General features: G+C 48.9%; 1 protein-coding gene across 1 annotated transcript in view; it reads right to left on the bottom strand.

Moving 5' to 3' along the window:
- The window catches only part of CDH16 (cadherin 16), a 297,936-nt gene that overhangs the window by 220,302 nt on the left and 56,481 nt on the right, over positions 1 to 21,153 (bottom strand). Inside the window, exon 4 of the mRNA XM_063946223.1 lies at positions 8,742 to 8,938. Within this exon, the coding sequence (XP_063802293.1) occupies positions 8,742 to 8,938 (197 nt within the window). The remainder of the gene's footprint in view (positions 1 to 8,741; positions 8,939 to 21,153) is intronic.

Below are 21,153 nucleotides of genomic sequence, written 5' to 3'. Positions count from 1 at the left end.
TGGGGTGGAGGGGAACTGCTGTGCCGCCCCAGCAGGTGCCACCCATAGGTACGTGCCTCACGTGCCTAGTGGGAAATCTGGAACTGGCAGGTGCGATATTATGCAAATGCTACTTACTGTCTTCTCTATGTGCACTAATGTATGCCGGAGAGTGTAGATCCTGAGATGCCCATTTTTTATGCCCATGTAAGCAGAAGTACCGCCGGAGGCTTAAGACAGTCCACTATCGGTGAATCATCATGTTCACCGCGGTTGCTTGCACCAGCGCAGTTTCTCTTCATTTGAACATGGCCTCCGCCGAAGCGACTACGCAAATGGTAATGCAGCCTGGTTCCACTGACACATCCCCAACAGTCCCTAACCACACCCACCTGACGGATATTGTTTGCACTCACTTCGGACCACCGCCTAGGAATGCCCGTTGCTTGACTACTCCATTTCTCATACCGGCGATCCCGTATGCAGTAGCACCTTTGTGCATCAGGGCAACGCATGCGCCATAGGAGGTTCCGGAAATATTTGTGCATGCACAGTAGCAAATACTCGCTCAATTGTGCCAACGTCGGCATTGCGTTCAGTTAGCATCCACCACTGAATCAGTCCCTGACTGTTTCTAAAGGTATGCGGTCAGCGTACCGCTCGTCGGGGTCCCGGCTGTCACAATACCGACACCGGGATCATGACTGGGATACCATACTGCTGCCAGTATATCAGCGAGGTAGGTGATTCCCCCTCTATGGGTGTCCACGACACCCATAGAGGGAGAATATAACCTATGGCAGGCGTAGCTCGCGACCAAGCCCGCAAGCGTCTTCATTGCACTCGCCCCCCTGCCGGCATTCCACTGCTAGGGATGGCGATGTCAGTATACTGACATTCCGCATCCTGAGCGGCGGTATAACATACCGATCCCTTTCTAAAGCTATAACAGAAGCTATCATGCATACACTGTATAAGCAACTGACAGTGTCGGACTGGGGCATGTAGGGCCCACTGGGGGATGCAGTTGTAGGGAGCCATGTTTAGGCGTGTGGCCAGTCTCAAGAGGGGGTGTGCCCAGCCACCCCATTGGTTTGCCTAACCATTTTGCAAGTGTTAGTCCCCTAGATATATATATACAGTAAATACTGTAGTGCATGCAAGATAATGTACTAGCTTAGTAACAGCAGCAGCACAGTCTGGAACCTGATTACTAGAGGAGGGGGTGGGCCCCCAGGCCCACCGGTGGTTTCCCCTGTACCCCTGTGGGCCAGTCCAAGCCTGGCAACTAGTATCCAGTAAGCAACAAATAGGTCAGTGGTATTTTTGTAGACCTGATATGGATAATTTAAGGTAGGGCCGAATATATGTATATTTCAAACACTTGCTGTGTTTTAAGTACAATAAAAAACAAAAAAATCAAGCTTGTATCTTTTAAGAATTCCTACAACAAAATTCAATTAAAATTAATAGCCTTCTGTAATTAATTTTGGAGAAAGGGCTGACATTTAGCTGGGATCCGGTCCAACAGACGGAAGCTAGCTGGATAGGTCGGACCATCTGAATCGCAGCAGGTATCTGCAGCGATCACAGAAGAGAGACCTCCTGCGTTCTAGTAGAGGGTTCCCTATTTCCAGCAATATAATAGACTTGCACTCATTATCATGAAGAGCTGCAGATATTGTTATATTTGAGCAGAAGTTTGTGCACAGAAGGGGCTCTGAGCCACGATGCACGAAATAAATGTAATCCAGCCATCCAGGGCCTAGTAAATTTGAGCGGAATCCACCGTTGCCATAGTAACAGCAGACACAAACATTGGCTGGTTGGTGCCGTGTTGAAAGATGGCCCGTATCTACTGTTATGAAACAGGACGGAGGCCTGCGACTCCCACACGGCGCAGCCGCTCCTAACAAGGAGAGAATGTGAACCTAACACTTCTATAAGGGTCGTATATAAATCAGAATTCAGATCCCCTAAAACTGTCTGTGGAATGGCTGTGCTGTTTACATTTGGGCTTATGGGTCTCCTCCAGGGTTCCTGCTCTTCTTCATGTAAATGACCTTGTTAAATAGCAATGTGATCATGGAGATGGGAGATTTTCCAGTCAGGCCGCTGAGGGATTCCCCGCTGACATTTCGCAAGCACTAGACTGTCTAACTTTACGTTACTGTCTCCTTTTCTATCACAACTGGGAACTTCCTAAACAAGCTGACAGATACGCAGCGCTGACTAGGGTTGCCACGGTTTTAGTACATTGCTGCGTCATGTTTCTCACTCACAACACGGAAGAGAGATGCTGCAACGCTAAGGATTATGGGGGAATGGTGCCCGGCGTCTTTGCACAGGACATGCCTTTTTATTTCACAAAAACATTTGTCCTGCGCTCTGCGAGTCTCCCGTTTGCACTCCTTCTCCGAGGCATTACCGATCCCTATAGCACTGGTGTTAATGCAAGCTTCAGTGATGCCTTCTGGTGCATTTTCTTACACTTTCCTGTGTGGCGTCTGTTGTGCTGGTAGCGCAGATAAGTTACAGACGGAATTCATATTTTACACCGCAGTGATGGGGACTCCATCTCTGACACCGTTTTTGATGCACTTTTCAAAAATGTATTACATGTGGAAAATGGTGTCAAAGTCAGAAAAATATCACGATGTACACTGCCATATTTGCACCTCATACAGGTCCGCGCTGCGCATGCGTGCGCTCTCCCGTGCGTGCGCATACTCGCTGTTGCGGGCACCCGCAGGCGCACGGTATGCGCACGGTATGTGCATTTACGGTATTGTATCGTTACATATTTTCACTATATAATGTATTTTGTAGATCATGGTCCCTTTGATAGATTCTGAAAGTTTAGTTAATGTAGAATGTTCATGGACAGAGAAATCCCTCTTTGTTTGATACGAAGGGTCAGACAGGAGTAATACAGTGGTGTTTAGTATCCATCGGAAGAGTATTTAATTAGCAATATTCCGGTGTTGGTTTGAAGCGAATTAATCGCTCGTGCGAATAGTTATGGACATAAGAAGTTTATGTCCATTTACTATTATTTGCACTTACTTATCCATCGCGTGGGAAACCTAGTTTCCCACCCACCTGAGCAGTTGGAAATTGTCACAGCCCACCTGTATGAATCAACCTATGACCTTTTGTTGTAGTGCGAAGACGAGTTCCTGTGTCCAATGAACAATGAGATTGTAGAGACCATTGAATTGTATTGTGTGTGGGGCATAAATAGACAAGCCGATCACATCCAGCTCACTCTTCAACGGTTCTCATTGCTGATAATCGGGAGCTGGATGTCCAGAGGCGCATGCGATCGTTCCCCTTTGTGCGTAAGTTTTTCTCCGCAATCATATTGTCTTCCTTGTTATTCTGACCCATATCTCTCTATATCTCTCTCTCTCTCTCTCCTCCTCTTTCTCTCGTATTCCCTTAAAACGTAATAGTATTGTATTGTATTTCCTGTGTAGTTATCTGGTTAGTTAGTCTATGTTATATTGTAGTGTATGACTTGTACTGTATTATTCATTTTCAAGTATAACATTCATATAAGGCGTTAGACCCTAAGCCCGGTAGTTGTGTATTTCTTATAGTGTTAAGTATTCTCAGAGCGTCGGTGACGCTCGAACAGCTTTAAAGTTAATAAGGTTACATTGTGTTGCATCTACACCCTATCTCTACACTAAGGTTTTACTGCATATTACATTGTTTATGGTTTAGATATAAAGGTTTAACATTGTGAGCGTCTACACCGCTGGTGATCTCCTCGTGGTCCCGAGCGTCCGCTACGCTATAGCGAACCATTACGTTAGTCAGCAGCCAATAGCGTGCCTGCCTGTGATCTCTTGGCCGTGAGCGAACGTGACGCTTGAGCGTCTCGACCACGGCTAAGCGATTGTTACGCAACGTGCGTACCCTTACGGTACTCCATACGTCAATAGCGTGCAGTGTTCTTAGACCTCTTAAAGGGTTTTAAATAAGATAAATATTTAGCTTTATCAATGGATATCTAAGCCCTAGAGCAGGCTTTTTCAACCAGTGTGCCATGGCACATTAGTGTGCCGTGACCAGTTGCAAGGTGTGCCGTGGAGCCAGAGCAGCTTCCTGCACCTTCAGAATGAACTGTTGGCCCGGGCTCTTCTTAGAGGATCAGTCGTGCTCCGGCCATGACCTATGCCTTGAAAACGATGTGAGATCATAGGTCACGGCCGCCGCGTCTCACCACCCAGCCAGCCCTCCCGCCTGCATACACATCTTCCAGTTCCTGCCTGCATACATAGCTTTCCTTGCCCACCCACATCCACACCTGCCCGACCGCCCGCTGCTCAGTATTCGCAGAACTCCACTATGAACCACTCCCGCCACTGAGGGACAGGGAGGAGGACAGCTGATAATATTTGTTATTTTATTTCTCCTGTGGGGAACAATAGGATTTCAATAGAATTTATGTAGGGAGAATAAGGATTTATGGGGGGACAATGTGAATAATTCAGGTGGGGAGCAATAGGATTGATGTGGGGAGCAACATGATTTATGTGGGAAGCAATGTGATTGTTTTTTTCTGTGTAGGCCAACGTATGTGTGGATCTTTTTTTTTTTTACTGTGAGGGCCAATGTGTGTGTGGTTTGTTTTTGTTTTTTTTCAGTGGGGAACTGATAGTGTGCCTTGGCAATTTTAAAATATTGTTCGGTGTGCCGCGAGTAAAAAAAAGGTTGAAAATCACTGCCCTAGAGCAGGGGTGTATCTAGGGGTCTGAGCGCCCCTGGCAGAGTAAGGAACTGGCACCCCCCACCTCCCCCACCCAGGGACCCAGAGGGGGGAGTTACTGCAGAGCCGGCCATAGGCATAGGCAAACTAGTCAATTGCCTAGGGCATTTGATATGCCTAGGGGCATCATCAGCTTCTGCTGATTAAAATGATATGCAACATGCCTATATTCTGTATGTAGCATTTCATATGCAGATACAGCCACAGTCTCACACAGTATATTGGCATGCTGCATATCAGTTTAATCAACAGAAGCTGCTTGTGCATCCTAGCCACATAGTAATGCAAATAAGATGCATTTTCATAAACAAAGTGCCCGACGTTAGCATTGATGCAAGATTTGTGTGGACACATCTGTATCCAAGCAGAGGCAGAGGTCACAGTGTTAGTGGAAGTGTGAGTGCTGTGTGCATGTGAGTGGGTTGGTTGTGCAGTAGTGTTCAGAATATGTGTAAGGAGCATTATGTGTGTCATGTGAAAATGCATTAATAATGTGCAACATATGTGTAAAGGGCCACTATGTGTGTCATTATGTGTATAAGGGCATTAATAATGTGCGGCATATGTGTAACAGGGTACTAATGTATGTGTGTCATTATGTGTATAGGGGCACTAATAATGTGCAGCAAATGTGTAGGGGGCACTATGTGTGTCATTATGTGTATAAGGGCATTAATAATGTGCGGCATGTGTGTAAGGGACATTATGTGTAAAAGGGCATTAATAAAGGTTGTCATAATGTGTAAGGTGCATTATGTTTATAAGGACATTAATGTGTCTCATATGTGTAAGGGGCATTACTGTGTGGAATTGTGTATAAATGCATTACTAATGTGTGGCATTATGTGTATAAGGTGCTCTACTATGTGGTGTTGCAAATAGAAAGGGCACTACTGTGTCGTCTAATGTGAATAAAGAGCAATAAGGTGTGGTGTAATGTGAATAAGGAGCAATTCAGTGTGATATAATGTGAATAAGGGGCTCTACTGTGAGGAGTAACGTTTATAAGGTAAAGTGATACTACTGTGGGATGTAATATGAATTATGGACACTATCGCAAGATAAAATGTGAATAAAGTTGCAGTACTGTGTGGATTAATTGGAATTGGGGTTACTATTGTGTGGCCATGCCCCTTCCCAGCAAGAAGATGCCCCTTTTTGGGCTGTGCGTCAAATGTGCGAACTGTTCCTATTTAAAATATAGGGGGTACAAGGACTGCTATGGGTGAGGGGTAATGGTGCTGGGAAAAATGTGCAAGGTCAGAGGCAGAACCAGCAGTGGTGCTAGGGGGCACCAGCCAAAATCTTGCCTAGGGCATCATATTGGTTAGGGCCGGCTCTGGAGTTACAAATAGGCTGAGGTCAGGGACACTGAGGGAGAATTACAGGGAGGGTGCAGGTAGGGACAATGAGGTGAAGGGCTTAGAGGGAGGCTGAGATCAGGGACACTTAGGGGCAATTACAGGGAGGGTGTGGACAGGGACACTGAGGGGGAATTACAGGAGTGGGTGGGCAGGGGCACTGAGGGGGAATTACAGGAGTGTGTGGGCAGGGACACTGAGGGGGAATTACGGGGAGGGTACGGGCAGGGACACAGAAGTGGAATTACAGGAGGTTGTGGGCAGGGACACTGGGGGGGGGGGGTCACAGGGAGGCTGAGGTCAGGGACACTAAGGGGGAATTACAGGGAGGGTTCGGGTAGGAAAAATGAGAGGCAGGGCCTACAGGGAGGTTGAGGTCAAGGACACTGAGGGACAATTACAGGGAGGGTGCGAGAAGGGACACTGAGAGGGAATTACAGGAGTGTGCGGGCAGGGACACTGAGGGGGGAATCACAGGGAGGCTGAGGTTAGGAACACTGAGGGAGAATTACAGGGAGGGGTGCAGGCAGGGACACTGAGGAGGAATTATGATGAGGGTGCGGGCAGGGAGACAGAGGGGGAATTACAGGAGTGTGCGGGCAGGGACACTGAGGGGGGAGTCACAGGGATGCTGAGGTCAGAAACACTGAGGGAGAATTACAGGGAGGGTGCAGACAGGGACACTGAGTAGGAATTACGAGGAGAGAGCGGGCAGGGACACTGAGATGGAATTACGGGGAGGGTGCAGGCAGGGAGACTGAGGGGGAATTACGAGGAGTGTGCAGGCAGGGACACTGAGGGGGAATTACGGTTAGGGTGCAGGTAGAGACACTGAGAGGGAATTACAGGAGTGTATGCCCAGGGTCACTGAGGGGGCAGTTACAGGGATGGTGCAGGCAGGGACACTGAGGGGGAATTACAAGGAGGGTGCGGACAGGGACACCGAGTGGATATATGCACACATACATACAGTTAAAAACCCCTCTCTAGGTGTGATGGCACTACATGTCCCAGCAAATCCAGTTGACAAGGTGTGCTGGGACTTGTAGTCTCAACACAGCTGAACAGGCAGTGACTGGTCTAGATACCTCTCCATACAGAGCTCTTTGTAAGCTGTGATCCAGACTGCCAGGATAGACCATGCAGTGCAGCTACGGTACCGCAGAAAATGTACAGGTATGCTCATGCTGCACTGCTGACTGGTGCTGATTTTAGTGGCTGGTGACAGATCGCGTGGGACCAATGAGAAGGGGAATGGATGAGGAAGAGGAGGTGAAGCTATATTCACCATCATTGTGACTGTAGTCACAGAGAGTGTCAGAGTGCAATACGCTTCTGAGAGTCCGGCAGTGGATAATCACTGCTAAGGTATGTACTCAGTGAGTACTATGTCATTCTACCCCTTGGCGCAGTTGGCACTGCCGGGCGGCGCCCCCCTCTTGACCGGCGCCCCTGGCGAGTGCCATCCTGGCCAATAGGAAGATACACCCCTGCCCTAGAGATACCACTAAGCGTTCAAGACAGGTATGATATTAAACATTGCACAAATGCATAATATAAATACGTTGCAGACAGGTATAATACATAAACATTATAGTCAGATAAGTTTAACATAAATGTTGCAGACAGATAGGTACTGTATAATACAGAAATGTTGCAGACAGATAAATACAGTGCATTGATAAGTAACTAGGATTAATAAAACTGGAATGTATGTAGATTATTTTATATTTTTAGAAGATGGTTGTAATAACCAATCATAAACTAGAGATGAGCGTGTTCGGTTTTACTCGGATTTACCCAAAACTCCTTATTGGCTATCGGACGTCACGTGTTTTGGTTAGCCAATAAAAAAAATCCAGAAAATAAGAAATGGCGATAATTCTGGTGTAAAGAACCGAGTAAATCCGAACCCGCTCATCTCTATCATAAACCCAATCTAACTATAATTATTCAGCATTACTGTTTCTATTGTAAGTCATATAGTATTGGGAGACTTTACAGGAAATATGGGGGAAATAAAGCTATATTATGGTGTGTGAGAATGCAGAGGGACACAATGGAAAATAGGAGGCTATACAGTGTTGTGTGAGGCTGTATTAGGACATATTGGGGAATATGTGGCTGTACTATGGTGTGTAAGGCTGTATTGGGGAAATATGAGGCTCTATGATAGTGTTTGAGGCTATACTGGGGAAATATGAGGCTATATGATCGTGTCTGAGGCTATACTGGGTAAATATGAGGCTATATACTAGCTCATATTTGCTGCGGTGCCGGGGTGAGTTCACACCACTAATTCAATACATTCATTATTGGTAGAAATCAGTTCTTTGTGCTTATTTGTTTATGAGAAACAGACGGTTTCAAGCTGACAGCCAATCAAACTCATCCTTACATTTCATAAACAATTACAATGGTAGTGACTGATATGGGCAACTACTTCCTGTACTCCAGGGGTTTATCTCATAACTGAGATTAAATCTATATTATCCTATGACGGCTTTTTTAATCCAACACAGACAAAAAGCAATAGGTCTGTTTGGTTGCTATGGGTTCCAGGGGCATAGCATTGTCAGTGCAGACGAACGTAGCATTTGTCATTGTCACTTACTTCTACTTACCTTAGATACAATTCGGGGGTAGGTTGCTCCATCATTCTCTGGTACGGACACCGGGCTAGGGACGACCCAAGTATTTTCTGCAGCAATAATTTCCAGGTCTGCGGAGGCGGTATATCCCATAGGATGATCACCCAGGTCTTTGACTTGTACCCTGAGATGAATGTGGCTCTCCTCACTCTGAGATATGGAAGTGACTCCTGGATAAAATAAAAAAGAGAAAACAGTAATAAAAACCTCCAAAAAGCTATAAAGAGGGGCTATTTACTAACGGAATATAAATACTGGTAACTAGAGATGAGCGGGTTCGGTTCCTCGGAATCCGAACCCCCCCGAACTTTACCCATTTTACACGGGTCCGAGGCAGACTCGGATCCTCCCGCCTTGCTCAGTTAACCCGAGCGCGCCTGAACGTCATCATCCCGCTGTCGGAATCTCGCGAGATTCGTATTCTATATACGGAGCCGCGCGTCGCCACCATTTTCACTCGTGCATTGGAGATGATAGTGAGAGGACGTGGCTGGCGTTCTCTCAGTTTCTGTGTTCAGTGTGCTGCAAATATCTGTGCTCAGTGTGCTGCAAATATCTGTGCTCAGTGTGCTGCAAATATCTGTGCTCAGTGTGCTGCAAATATCTACGTTCTCTGCCTGAAAAACGCTCCATATCTGTGCTCAGTGTGCTGCAAATATCTGTGCTCAGTGTGCTTTATTGTGGGGACTGGGGACCACCAGTATTATATAGTAGGAGGACAGTGCAGAGTTTTGCTGACCAGTGACCACCAGTATTATACGTTCTCTGCCTGAAAAACGCTCCATATCTGTGCTGCATTGTATTTGTAGTATATAGTAGTAGGACAGTGCATAATTTTGCTGACCACCAGTATATAATATATAGCAGTATGGTACAGTAAGGCCACTGCTCTACCTACCTCTGTGTTGTCAAGTATACTATCCATCCATACCTGTGGTGCATTTCAGTTGTGCGCAGTATATATAGTAGTAGGCCATTGCTATTGATACTGGCATATAATTCCACACATTAAAAAATGGAGAACAAAAATGTTGAGGTTAAAATAGGGAAAGATCAAGATCCACTTCCACCTCGTGCTGAAGCTGCTGCCACTAGTCATGGCCAAGACGATGAAATGCCATCAACGTCGTCTGCCAAGGCCGATGCCCAATGTCATAGTAGAGAGCATGCAAAATCCAAATAACAAAAGTTCAGTAAAATGACCCAAAAATCAAAATTGAAAGCGTCTGATGAGAAGCGTAAACTTGCCAATATAAGTATTTAAGTTGTGCGCAGTATATATATAGTAGTAGGACAGTGCATCATTTTGCTGACCACCAGTATATAATATATAGCAGTACGGTACAGTAGTCCACTGCTCTACCTCTGTGTCATCAAGTATACTACAAAAGTTCAGTAAAATGACCCAAAAATCAAAATTAAAAGCGTCTGATGAGAAGCCAGGTGTTTGTGTCGGCCACTTGGGTCGCTTAGCTTAGCCATCCAGCGACCTTGGTGCACCTCTTTTTTTCTTTGAATCATGTGCTGTTTGGGGACTATTTTTTGAAGTGCCATCCTGTCTGACACTGCAGTGCCACTCCTAGATGGGCCAGGTGTTTGTGTCGGCCACTTGTGTCACTTAGCTTAGCCACACAGCTACCTCATTGCACCTCTTTTTTTCTTTGCATCATGTGCTGTTTGGGGAGTATTTTTTGAAGTGCCATCCTGTCTGACACTGCAGTGCCACTCCTAGATGGGCCAGGTGTTTGTGTCGGCCACTTGTGTCGCTTAGCTTAGTCACACAGCGACCTTGGTGCGCCTCTTTTTTTTCTTTGCATCATGTGCTGTTTGGGGACAATTTTTTTGAAGTGCCATCCTGCCTGACACTGCAGTGCCACTCCTAGATGGGCCAGGTGTTTGTGTCGGCCACTTGGGTCGCTTAGCTTAGTCATCCAGCGACCTCGGTGCAAATTTTAGGACTAAAAATAATATTGTGAGGTGTTCAGTGTTCAGAATAGACTGGAAATGAGTGGAAATTATGGTTATTGAGGTTAATAATACTATGGGATCAAAATGACCCCCAAATTCTATGATTTAAGCTGTTTTGAGGGTTTTTTGTAAAAAAAAAAAAAACTAATCCAAAACACACCCGAATCCGACAAAAAAATTTCAGGGATGTTTTGCCAAAACGCGTCCCAATCCAAAACACGGCCGCGCAACCGAATCCAAAACCAAAACACTAAACACGAAAAATGTCCGGTGCACATCTCTACTGGTAACCCAACCGATATACAGTACATCAGCGCTGATAGAACTACTGCAAGTAAAGCTGAGTTCACATCATGAACTAATTATGGCAAACTAGACCAATATATTGGAATTGGGGAAGGGGAGGGGCAACGCAATATTTCATAGGGGTAACTTTATCAGCCACTTAGGAGGACACAACCCTGCCCCACGATATATGATGGTGAAATAGTCTCAAGGCCTCGTACTAGAGTATAACTAAAAGGTAACAGATGATAGCGTGATCATCCAATAGGCAAGCTGGATTCCTGCCCGGGACCCATTAGGCATTTCCACCTGCATTTCCCGACCTCTTTTTTATGTTTGTTTTTTCTATAAATATAGTAGGGGGGCCGCCCAAACCAGTATGCTGCCTAGGGCCCAATGGGGTCTTGTTCTGGCTCTGGATGTTCTATTAGGTCATGACACTTTATGGGGGTAGGAAAGGAATGACAGGCAGCAACTGAGTGACTGACAGCGGCAGAGATGGCGGAGGTGGTAACAGGCCGGGAACAATTGGCAGCATCTTACAGGACACAGGAGGATCCATGGTGACTACAGTATTGCAGGAAATAATCTCTGTCTCTGTATATAACCCGCACGAATCAGTAGGCAGAGCTCATTCCTCATGCTATGCTAGCGGGAATATAAAAGGGCATATGATGATCAGTTGTATGTGTGGAAATAGTGCTACTACTGCAGGGGTGGCCAACTAGTCTCAGTCAAAGAGCCCAGAATTGTCTCCAAGAAAGCTGAAGAGCTGGTATCATGCGCGCTCTGTAGGTGTGCGCGCAAGAGTGGGCATGGCCTAGTAAAAGTGGGTGTGGTCTAGCTGGAACAAGGTCACGCCTCATCCCCAGCTCTCAGAAAACTCCTCTCTCCTCCCGACCATCCCCAGCTCTCAGACAGCACCTCTCTCCTCTCCCCCCATCCCCAGCTCTCAGACAGAACCTCTCTCCCCTCCCGCCATCCCCAGCTCTCAGACAGCACCTCTCTCCTCTCCCCCCATCCCCAGCTCTCAGACAGAACCTCTCTCCCCTCCCGCCATCCCCAGCTCTCAGACAGCACCTCTCTCCTCTCCCCCCATCCCCAGCTCTCAGACAGCACCTCTCTCCCCTCCCCCCATCCCCAGCTCTCAGACAGCACCTCTCTCCCCTCCCCCCATCCCCAGCTCTCAGACAGCACCTCTCTCCACTCCCCCCATCCCCAGCTCTCAGACAGCACCTCTCTCCTCTCCCCCCATCCCCAGCTCTCAGGCAGCACATCTCTCCACTCCCCCCATCCCCAGCTCTCAGACAGAACCTCTCTCCCCTCCCCCCATCCCCAGCTCTCAGACAGCACCTCTCTCCCCTCCCCCATCCCCAGCTCTCAGACAGAACCTCTCTCCCCTCCCCCCATCCCCAGCTCTCAGACAGCACCTCTCTCCTCTCCCCCCCAGCTCTCAGACAGCACCTCTCTCCCCCCCCCCCCCCAATCCCCAGCTCACACAGCACCTCTCTCCTCTCCCCCCCAGCTCTCAGACAGCACCTCTCCCCCCTCACACTCGTAAACAGCACCTCTGTCGTCCCCCCCCCCCTGCCCTTAAACAGCTCCTCCGTCCTCTTCCCCCCCCCCCCCCCCGCCCCCCACCGGCTCTTAGACAGCGCTTCTCCAGATCAAAACAAAGGGCCCCCCGCACCTCTAATTGTTCACATAATAGAGATCACAGGCAGTGAGGGCAGGGCAGAGCACCACACGCTCACTTACCATGCCTTGTCGATCGTTCTCCCTTCTCTGGGCGCCCGCTGTCAAGCAGTCTTCCCGCTCCTGGGATCCGTCCTCCTCGCGGCTCCGCCTCTCAAGTGCTGTGTGGCTGTGACATCATGAAGTCACTTTGCACGCACAGAGCGGCGATGAGCCGAGATACACATGAAGCCTCCTCTGAACTGCTGAACGTCAGTCAGAGGAGGCATCATGTGTGTAACGGTGAGCAGTGGCAGCCAGGGAGCCGGGAGCCGCATTAACACAAAGAAAGAGCCGCATGCGGCTCGAGAGCCACGGGTTAGCCACCCCTGTACTACTGAGTGCACTACTATTGCATAGTATTGGGTGTAATAGTAAATCAGTGGAGATCTTACTGGGCACATACTAATACATAACATATTAGTAGAGTACTGCTCCCAGTAAATGTTCATGTGCAGCATGTTATACTAATACTGTACATCTTACTGGGTATACTGGTGGGCATGTTACGGAGCATAGTGTTAGGCATAGTATGAATGCCGTACACCCTGCTATTGCTGACATTACTGGGTATATTATTGTGTTCCCGCTGTACATCTTTATATAATACTGTGTGCTGATATTTCATCCAATCCAATCCGCATAGAAACACACACCAATTACATTACTATTTTACCTTATTTTTTTCCATAAAAAAAATAAAAATAAACTAGCCCCCTCCCCACAACTAGCATAAATGCTGAGTCCCAACTCTGCGATTGCCGCTGCTGTGGCCAATTAACAGTCAGTACAGTTGGTGGCGTAGTGGTTAGCATTACTGCCTCAAAGCAGGAGGTCATAAGCATCATACCTAACCACGTGCTGAGTTTCCACAAGCATGATTCATGAGCGGCCTCCCTTGTAACTCCTCTCCTGGTGCACAGCCTCCCTTGTAACTCTTCTGCCTGGCGTATGGCCTCCCTTGTAACTCTTCTGCCTGGTGCACGGCCTCCCTTGTAATACCTCTGCCTGACATACAGCCTCCCTTGTAACTCTTCTGCCTGGCGCATAGCCTCCCTTGTAACTCTTCTGCCTGGTGCACGGCCTCCCTTGTAATACCTCTGCCTGACATACAGCCTCCCTTGTAACTCTTCTGCCTGGCGTACGGCCTCACTTGTAACTCCTCTGCCTGACACACAGCCTCCCTTGTAACTCTTCTGCCTGGTGTACGGCCTCCCTTGTAACTCCTCTGCCTGACATACAGCCTCCCTTGTAACTCTTCTGCCTGGCGCTTGGCCTCCCTTGTAACTTTTCTGCCTGGTGCACGGCCTCCCTTGTAACTCCTCTGCCTGACATGCAGCCTCCCTTGTAACTCTTCTGCCTGGCGCACGGCCTCCCTTGTAACTTTTCTGCCTGGTGCACGGCCTCCCTTGTAATACCTATGCCTGACATACAGCCTCCCTTGTAACTCTTCTGCCTGGCGTACGGCCTCCCTTGTATCTCCTCTGCCTGACACACAGCCTCCTTTCCCTTGTAACTCTTCTGCCTGGCGTACGGCCTCCCTTGTAACTTCTCTGCCTGACATACAGCCTCCCTTGTAACTACTCTGCCTGGCGTACGGCCTCCCTTGTATCTCCTCTGCCTGACACACAGCCTCCCTTGTAACTCTTCTGCCTGGTGCACGGCCTCCCTTGTAATACATCTGCCTGACATACAACCTCCCTTGTAACTACTCTGCCTGGCGTATGGCCTCCCTTGTATCTCCTCTGCCTGACACACAGCCTCCCTTCCATTGTAACTCTTCTGCCTGGCGTACGGCCTCCCTTGTAACTCCTCTGCCTGACACACAGCCTCCCTTCCATTGTAACTCTTCTGCCTGGCGTACGGCCTCCCTTGTAACTCTTCTGCCTGGTGCACGGCCTCCCTTGTAATACCTCTGCCTGACATACAGCCTCCCTTGTAACTCTTCTGCCTGGCGCATAGCCTCCCTTGTAACTCTTCTGCCTGGTGCACGGCCTCTCTTGTAATACCTCTGCCTGACATACAGCCTCCCTTGTAACTCTTCTGCCTGGTGTACGGCCTCCCTTGTAACTCCTCTGCCTGACATGCAGCCTCCCTTGTAACTCTTCTGCCTGGCGCACGGCCTCCCTTGTAACTTTTCTGCCTGGTGCACGGCCTCCCTTGTAATACCTATGCCTGACATACAGCCTCCCTTGTAACTCTTCTGCCTGGCGTACGGCCTCACTTGTAACTCCTCTGCCTGACACACAGCCTCCCTTGTAACTCTTCTGCCTGGTGTACGGCCTCCCTTGTAACTCCTCTGCCTGACATGCAGCCTCCCTTGTAACTCTTCTGCCTGGCGCACGGCCTCCCTTGTAACTTTTCTGCCTGGTGCACTGCCTCCCTTGTAATACCTATGCCTGACATACAGCCTCCCTTGTAACTCTTCTGCCTGGCGTACGGCCTCCCTTGTAACTCCTCTGCCTGACACACAGCCTCCCTTGTAACTCTTCTGCCTGGCGTACGGCCTCCCTTGTATCTCCTCTGCCTGACACACAGCCTCCTTTCCCTTGTAACTCTTCTGCCTGGCGTACGGCCTCCCTTGTAACTTCTCTGCCTGACATACAGCCTCCCTTGTAACTACTCTGCCTGGCGTACGGCCTCCCTTGTATCTCCTCTGCCTGACACACAGCCTCCCTTGTAACTCTTCTGCCTGGTGCACGGCCTCCCTTGTAATACATCTGCCTGACATACAACCTCCCTTGTAACTACTCTGCCTGGCGTACAGCCTCCCTTGTAACTCCTCTGCCTGACACACAGCCTCCCTTTCATTGTAACTCTTCTGCCTGGCGTACGGCCTCCCTTGTAACTCCTCTGCCTTTCCCACGGCCTCCCTTGTAACTTGTCACAGCCGGTAGAATTTGTGAATCCGTTGGTTGTGTGCTAGCGGTAGAAGTGCATGCCTCTGCAAGGAGAAAACGAGGAGGACGAATGTAGTTTCTTCTCATATGCTTTTATTAACGAAAAGACATATAAGAGAAAATATTTAAAGAACAAAGATGAAGAATTCCAAATGATTAGGATGCAGAGTATTCATCGGCAGAGTTATTGAAAGAGTCCGTATAATAAATGATTTTCTGATATAACCAGTGAATAATGAAGAGTTTGTAAGTTGGATAGTTAATTGTCGTGACTGAAGAACACTGAAGGAGTTTTACAGAATGGATGATTATTGGACGTGGCTGAAGAACACTGAAGGGGTTTTGCAGAATGGATGATTGTTAGATGTGACTGAAGAACACTGAAGGAGTTTTGCAGAAAAGATGATTATTAGATGTTGCTGAAAAGCACTGCAGAACTGCTGGGAAATTCTCTATGGATAGAACTCCAGGAGACCCTGTCCTAAATGGCAGGCTGTGACCCGTGGGGCCGGGGTAACCACTGGCAGTTGTGCAGCAAACGTCAGCTGAGGCAGGGCCGTTTCTTGGGGCAGGCGAGCAGTGCAACCGCACTGGGCGCCCGCCGTGGCACTAACTGTGGCTCCCTGCTTCCCCCTCCTATTTCTCCCCGAGTAACCCGCTCGGGGGGCGGAGTTTCACGGAATGACGCTGTTGCGTCGTTACGTCACGACGCAACCCCGTCACTCCGTGAAACTCCCCCCCCTCCCCTCCCCGAGCGGAGTACAGAGGGGGATCCAAGTTAGGAAGAGGGAAAGGCTGGCGCGAGGAGCGACTGGTGAGGCGGGCCGAAGAGCGTTAATCGCCTCTGTAAGTATTCTCTTTCTCTCTCTCAATGGGGTAAATTTACTAAGCTCCCGATTTTGACCGAGATGCCGTTTTTTCATCAAAGTGTCATCTCGGTAATTTACTAAGCACTAATCACGGCAGTGATGAGGGCATTCGTAATTTTTTGCAAGTTCAGGTAAAAAATTACGAATGAATACACCATCGGTCAAAACGCGGCTGTTTAAGTATGAATCTCGGTCATTTACTAAGAAGTGCAAAGCAAAAAACAAACAAACACTGCCGTGAAAAATTACAACTCGTAAAAAAGTGCTAAAAAAAAACAGACCTACTTTTTTTTTCCGTGATTGGATAGGCATGCAGGGATCCATGAGATCCGTGCATGTATATCAGTGGGAAGGGGTGGGAAAGTTGTTATTTTATTAAAAAAAATTGCGTGGGGTCCCCCCTCCTAAGCATAACCAGCCTCGGGCTCTTTGAGCCGATCCTGGTTGCAGAAATATGGGGGAAAAAATGACAGGGGTTCCCCCATATTTAAGCAACCAGCATCGGGCTCTGCGCCTGGTCCTGGTCCCAAAAATACGGGGGACAAAAAGAGTAGGGGTCCCCCGTATTTTTAAAACCAGCACCGGGCTCCACTAGCTGGACAGATAATGCCACAGCCGGGGGTCACTTTTATATAGTGCCCTGCGGCCGTGGCATCAAAAATCCAACTAGTCACTCCTGGCCGGGGTACCCTGGGGGAGTGGGGACCCCTTCAATCAAGGGGTCCCCCCCCCCCAGCCACCCAAGGGCCAGGGGTGAAGCCCGAGGCTGTCCCCCCCCCATCCAATGGGCTGCGGATGGGGAGGCTGATAGCCTTTGTTGTAAAAGAAAAGATATTGTTTTTAGTAGCAGTACTACAAGGCCCAGCAAGCCTCCCCCGCATGCTGGTACTTGGAGAACCACAAGTACCAGCATGCGGCGGAAAAACTGGCCCGCTGGTACCTGTAGTACTACTACTAAAAAAATACCCAAAAAAAGACAAGACACACACACCGTGAAAGTATAATTTTATTACATACATACACACATACATACATACTTACCTTAAGTTCCCACGCAGGTCGGTCCTCTTCTCCAGTAGAATCCAAGGGGTGCCTGTTGAAGAAATTATACTCACGAGATCCAGGGGTCCAGGCTCCTCGGCAAATCCAGGGTTAATCCACGTACTTGAAAAAAAAAAAAAAAAACGGTGTCCCGACCACGAACTGAAAGGGGACCCATGTTTGCACATGGGTCACCTTTCCACGAATGCCAGAAACCCACTTTGACTTCTGTCTAAGTGGGTTTCTGCAGCCAATCAGGGAGCGCCACGTTGTAGCACTCTCCTGATCAGCTGTGTGCTCTTGTCCTCACTGACAGGCAGCACACGGCAGTGTTACAATGTAGCGCCTATGCGCTACATTGTAACCAATGATGGGAACTTTCAGCTCAGCGGTGACGTCACTTTAGGTCAACCGCAGGGCAGAAAGTTCCCATCATTGGTTACAATGTAGCGCATAGGCGCTACATTGTAACACTGCCGTGTGCTGCCTGTCAGTGAGGACAAGAGCACACAGCTGATCAGGAGAGTGCTACAACGTGGCGCTCCCTGATTGGCTGAAGAAACCCACTTAGGCAGAAGTCAGAGTGGCTTTCTGGCATTCGTGGAAAGGTGACCCATGTGCAAACATGGGTCCCCTTTCAGTTCGTGGTCGGGACACCGTTTTGTTTTTTTTGTCAAGTACGTGGATTACCCCTGGATTTCCCGAGGAGCCTGGACCCCTGGATCTCGTGAGTATAATTTATTCAACAGGTACCCCTTGGATTCTACTGGAGAAGAGGACCAACCTGCGTGGGAACATAAGGTAAGTATGCATGTATGTGTGTATGTATGTAATAAAATTATACTTTCACGGTGTGTGTGTCTTGTCTTTTTTTGGGTATTTTTTTAGTAGTAGTACTACAGGTACCAGCGGGCCCGTTTTTCCGTCGCATGCTGGTACTTGTGGTTCTCCAAGTACCAGCATGCGGGGGAGGCTTGCTGGGCCTTGTAGTACTGCTACTAAAAACAATATCTTTTCTTTTACAACAAAGGCTATCAGCCTCCCCATCCGCAGCCCATTGGATGGGGGGGGACAGCCTCGGGCTTCACCCCTGGCCCTTGGGTGGCTGGGGGGGGGGACCCCTTGATTGAAGGGGTCCCCACTCCCCCAGGGTACCCCGGCCAGGGGTGACTAGTTGGATTTTTGATGCCACGGCCGCAGGGCACTATATAAAAGTGACCCCCGGCTGTGGCATTATCTGTCCAGCTAGTGGAGCCCGGTGCTGGTTTTAAAAATACGGGGGACCCCTACTCTTTTTGTCCCCCGTATTTTTGGGACCAGGACCAGGCGCAGAGCCCGATGCTGGTTGCTTAAATATGGGGGAACCCCTGTCATTTTTTCACCCATATTTTTGCAACCAGGATCGGCTCAAAGAGCCCGAGGCTGGTTATGCTTAGGAGGGGGGACCCCACGCATTTTTTATAATGATTTTACAGTGTTTAATTTAAAAAAAAAAAAAAAATAAACCCCAGCACGGATCACACAGATCCGGCCGAGATTGATTGTAAAAAAAGTCGGCAGTGTTTTGCTAATCACTGCCGTAAAAATAGGTAAAAAACCACGAATGACATCGACATCGGAAGAAAAGAAAAACCCGAATACGACAGCTTAGTAAATCCATCGTAATCAATTCAAAAAGTTGCAATTTTACACTGTCGATGTCATTCGTGATTGAACTTTGACCTGAATCTGGAAAATACGAATCTTAGTAAATTTACCCCAATGTGTAAAATGGGGACACCTGCGTAATGTGTGAAATGGGGACTCTTGCCTGCCGTAGTGTGGGGATTTAATGTATCAAGGGCATTGCGGTGTGTGGCATAATATGGTGCAGGGGGCATTACTGTGTGGGGCTTAATATGGCAGAATTTTTTTTTTCCTGTGGTGGTCATGATCTGTTGGAGCAGGGTCAAAAACTGGATTGTGAGGTAGTCTTTTCAGACGAGGCCATGCCCATTTAGACGAGGCCACACCCGTTTAGACGAGGCCACGCCCCCTTGCCGGGTGCGCGCGCAAGGTTTTTTTTTCTAGGTGTGTGTGTGTGGGGGGGGGGGGGGCACATTTTTTTTTATGTCATTGGTGGCGCATTTTTAAATCTCGCACTGGGAGCCAAATTGGCTAGAAACAGCCCTGAGCTGAGGTGACAATTCCGTGGAACTGAAAATCCAAGGGATGCTGAAAGGCACACAGGTTGACCCGTGGGAGCGCAGAGCTAAGACACCTGTACTGGGACAGAAACATAAAGCACTGGCAAGGTTTTTACCAGAGAGCTCAGCCTGTGATTGGCTGGAAGAGACCAGAGACCAAATCTTATTGGCATACTATGAATTGGTCTCTAACATGGCGGCCCCCAGTACTGCAGACACGTCAGAGAAGGAAATCTAGCTCAGGCAGCCTCCCTGCACAGTGCTCCAGAGCATGGGATCTTACACAGGCAGCCTCCCTGCACAGTGCTCCAGTGACAGCAGGCCGCACACAGTCACCAGCTCCTTCTCAGCTGCAGCACACCAGCGGCCCTCACAGACCTCTGCCGCCACAGCGCTAGCCATCTGACAGAGAGCCCCCGGAGACCATCACCGAAGGTGAGTCCCTGGTCCATGACATAATTCCGCTGCCTTTCCCATGGCCTCCCTTGTAACTCCTTTGCCTGGAGCACGGCCTCCCTTGTAACTCCTCTGCCTGGTGCACAGCCTCCCTTGTAACACCTCTGCCTGACACACTGCCTCCCTTATAACTCTTCTGCCTGGCGTACGGCCTCCCTTGTATCTCCTCTACCTGACACACAGCCTCCCTTGTAACTCTTCTGCCTGACACACAGCCTCCCTTGTAACTCTTCTGCCTGGCATATGGCCTCCCTTGTAACTCCTCTGCCTGGCACAGCCTCCCTTGTAACACCTCTGCCTGACACACAGCCTCCCTTGTAACTCTTCTGCCTGGCGTATGGCCTCCCTTGTAACTCCTCTACCTGACACACGGCCTCCCTTGTAACTCCTCTGCCTGACACACAGCCTCCCTTGTAACTCCTCTGCCTGACACACAGCCTCCCTTGTAACTCTTCTGCCTGGCGTACCGCCTCCCTTGTAACTCCTCTGCCTGACACACAGCCTCCCTTGTAACTCTTCTGCCTGGCGTATGGCCTCCCTTGTATCTCCTCTGCCTGACATACAGTCTCCCTAGTAACTCCTCTACCTGACACACAGCCTCCCTTGTAACTCTTCTGCCTGGTGTATGGCCTCCCTTGTAACTCCTCTGCCTGGCGTATGGCCTCCCTTGTAACTGCAATGCCTGGCACATGGCATTCCTTGTAACTCCTCTGCCTGGCGCACAGCCTCCCTTGTAACTGCTCTGCCTGGCACATGGGCTCCCTGAACTCATCTGCATCTCCACCCCGAACCGCCCATGGATCGCAGACGCCATCTCAAGTCATAGCGATGTCGGATGTAAATGAGTACATTGGTTTGTGCATGCGTAGTAAGGGTCTGCGAGACTTTTTGTGAGCGTGGAGCAGCAAATAATCGCTGAACTGCGCAAACATTGGCCAGCATCAGG

Source organism: Pseudophryne corroboree, chromosome 11 (assembly GCF_028390025.1).
Source record: "Pseudophryne corroboree isolate aPseCor3 chromosome 11, aPseCor3.hap2, whole genome shotgun sequence".
Lineage (NCBI taxonomy): Eukaryota > Metazoa > Chordata > Amphibia > Anura > Myobatrachidae > Pseudophryne > Pseudophryne corroboree.
Note: the sequence above shows the minus strand (reverse complement) of the source record. Positions and strands in the feature narration are given on the sequence as shown.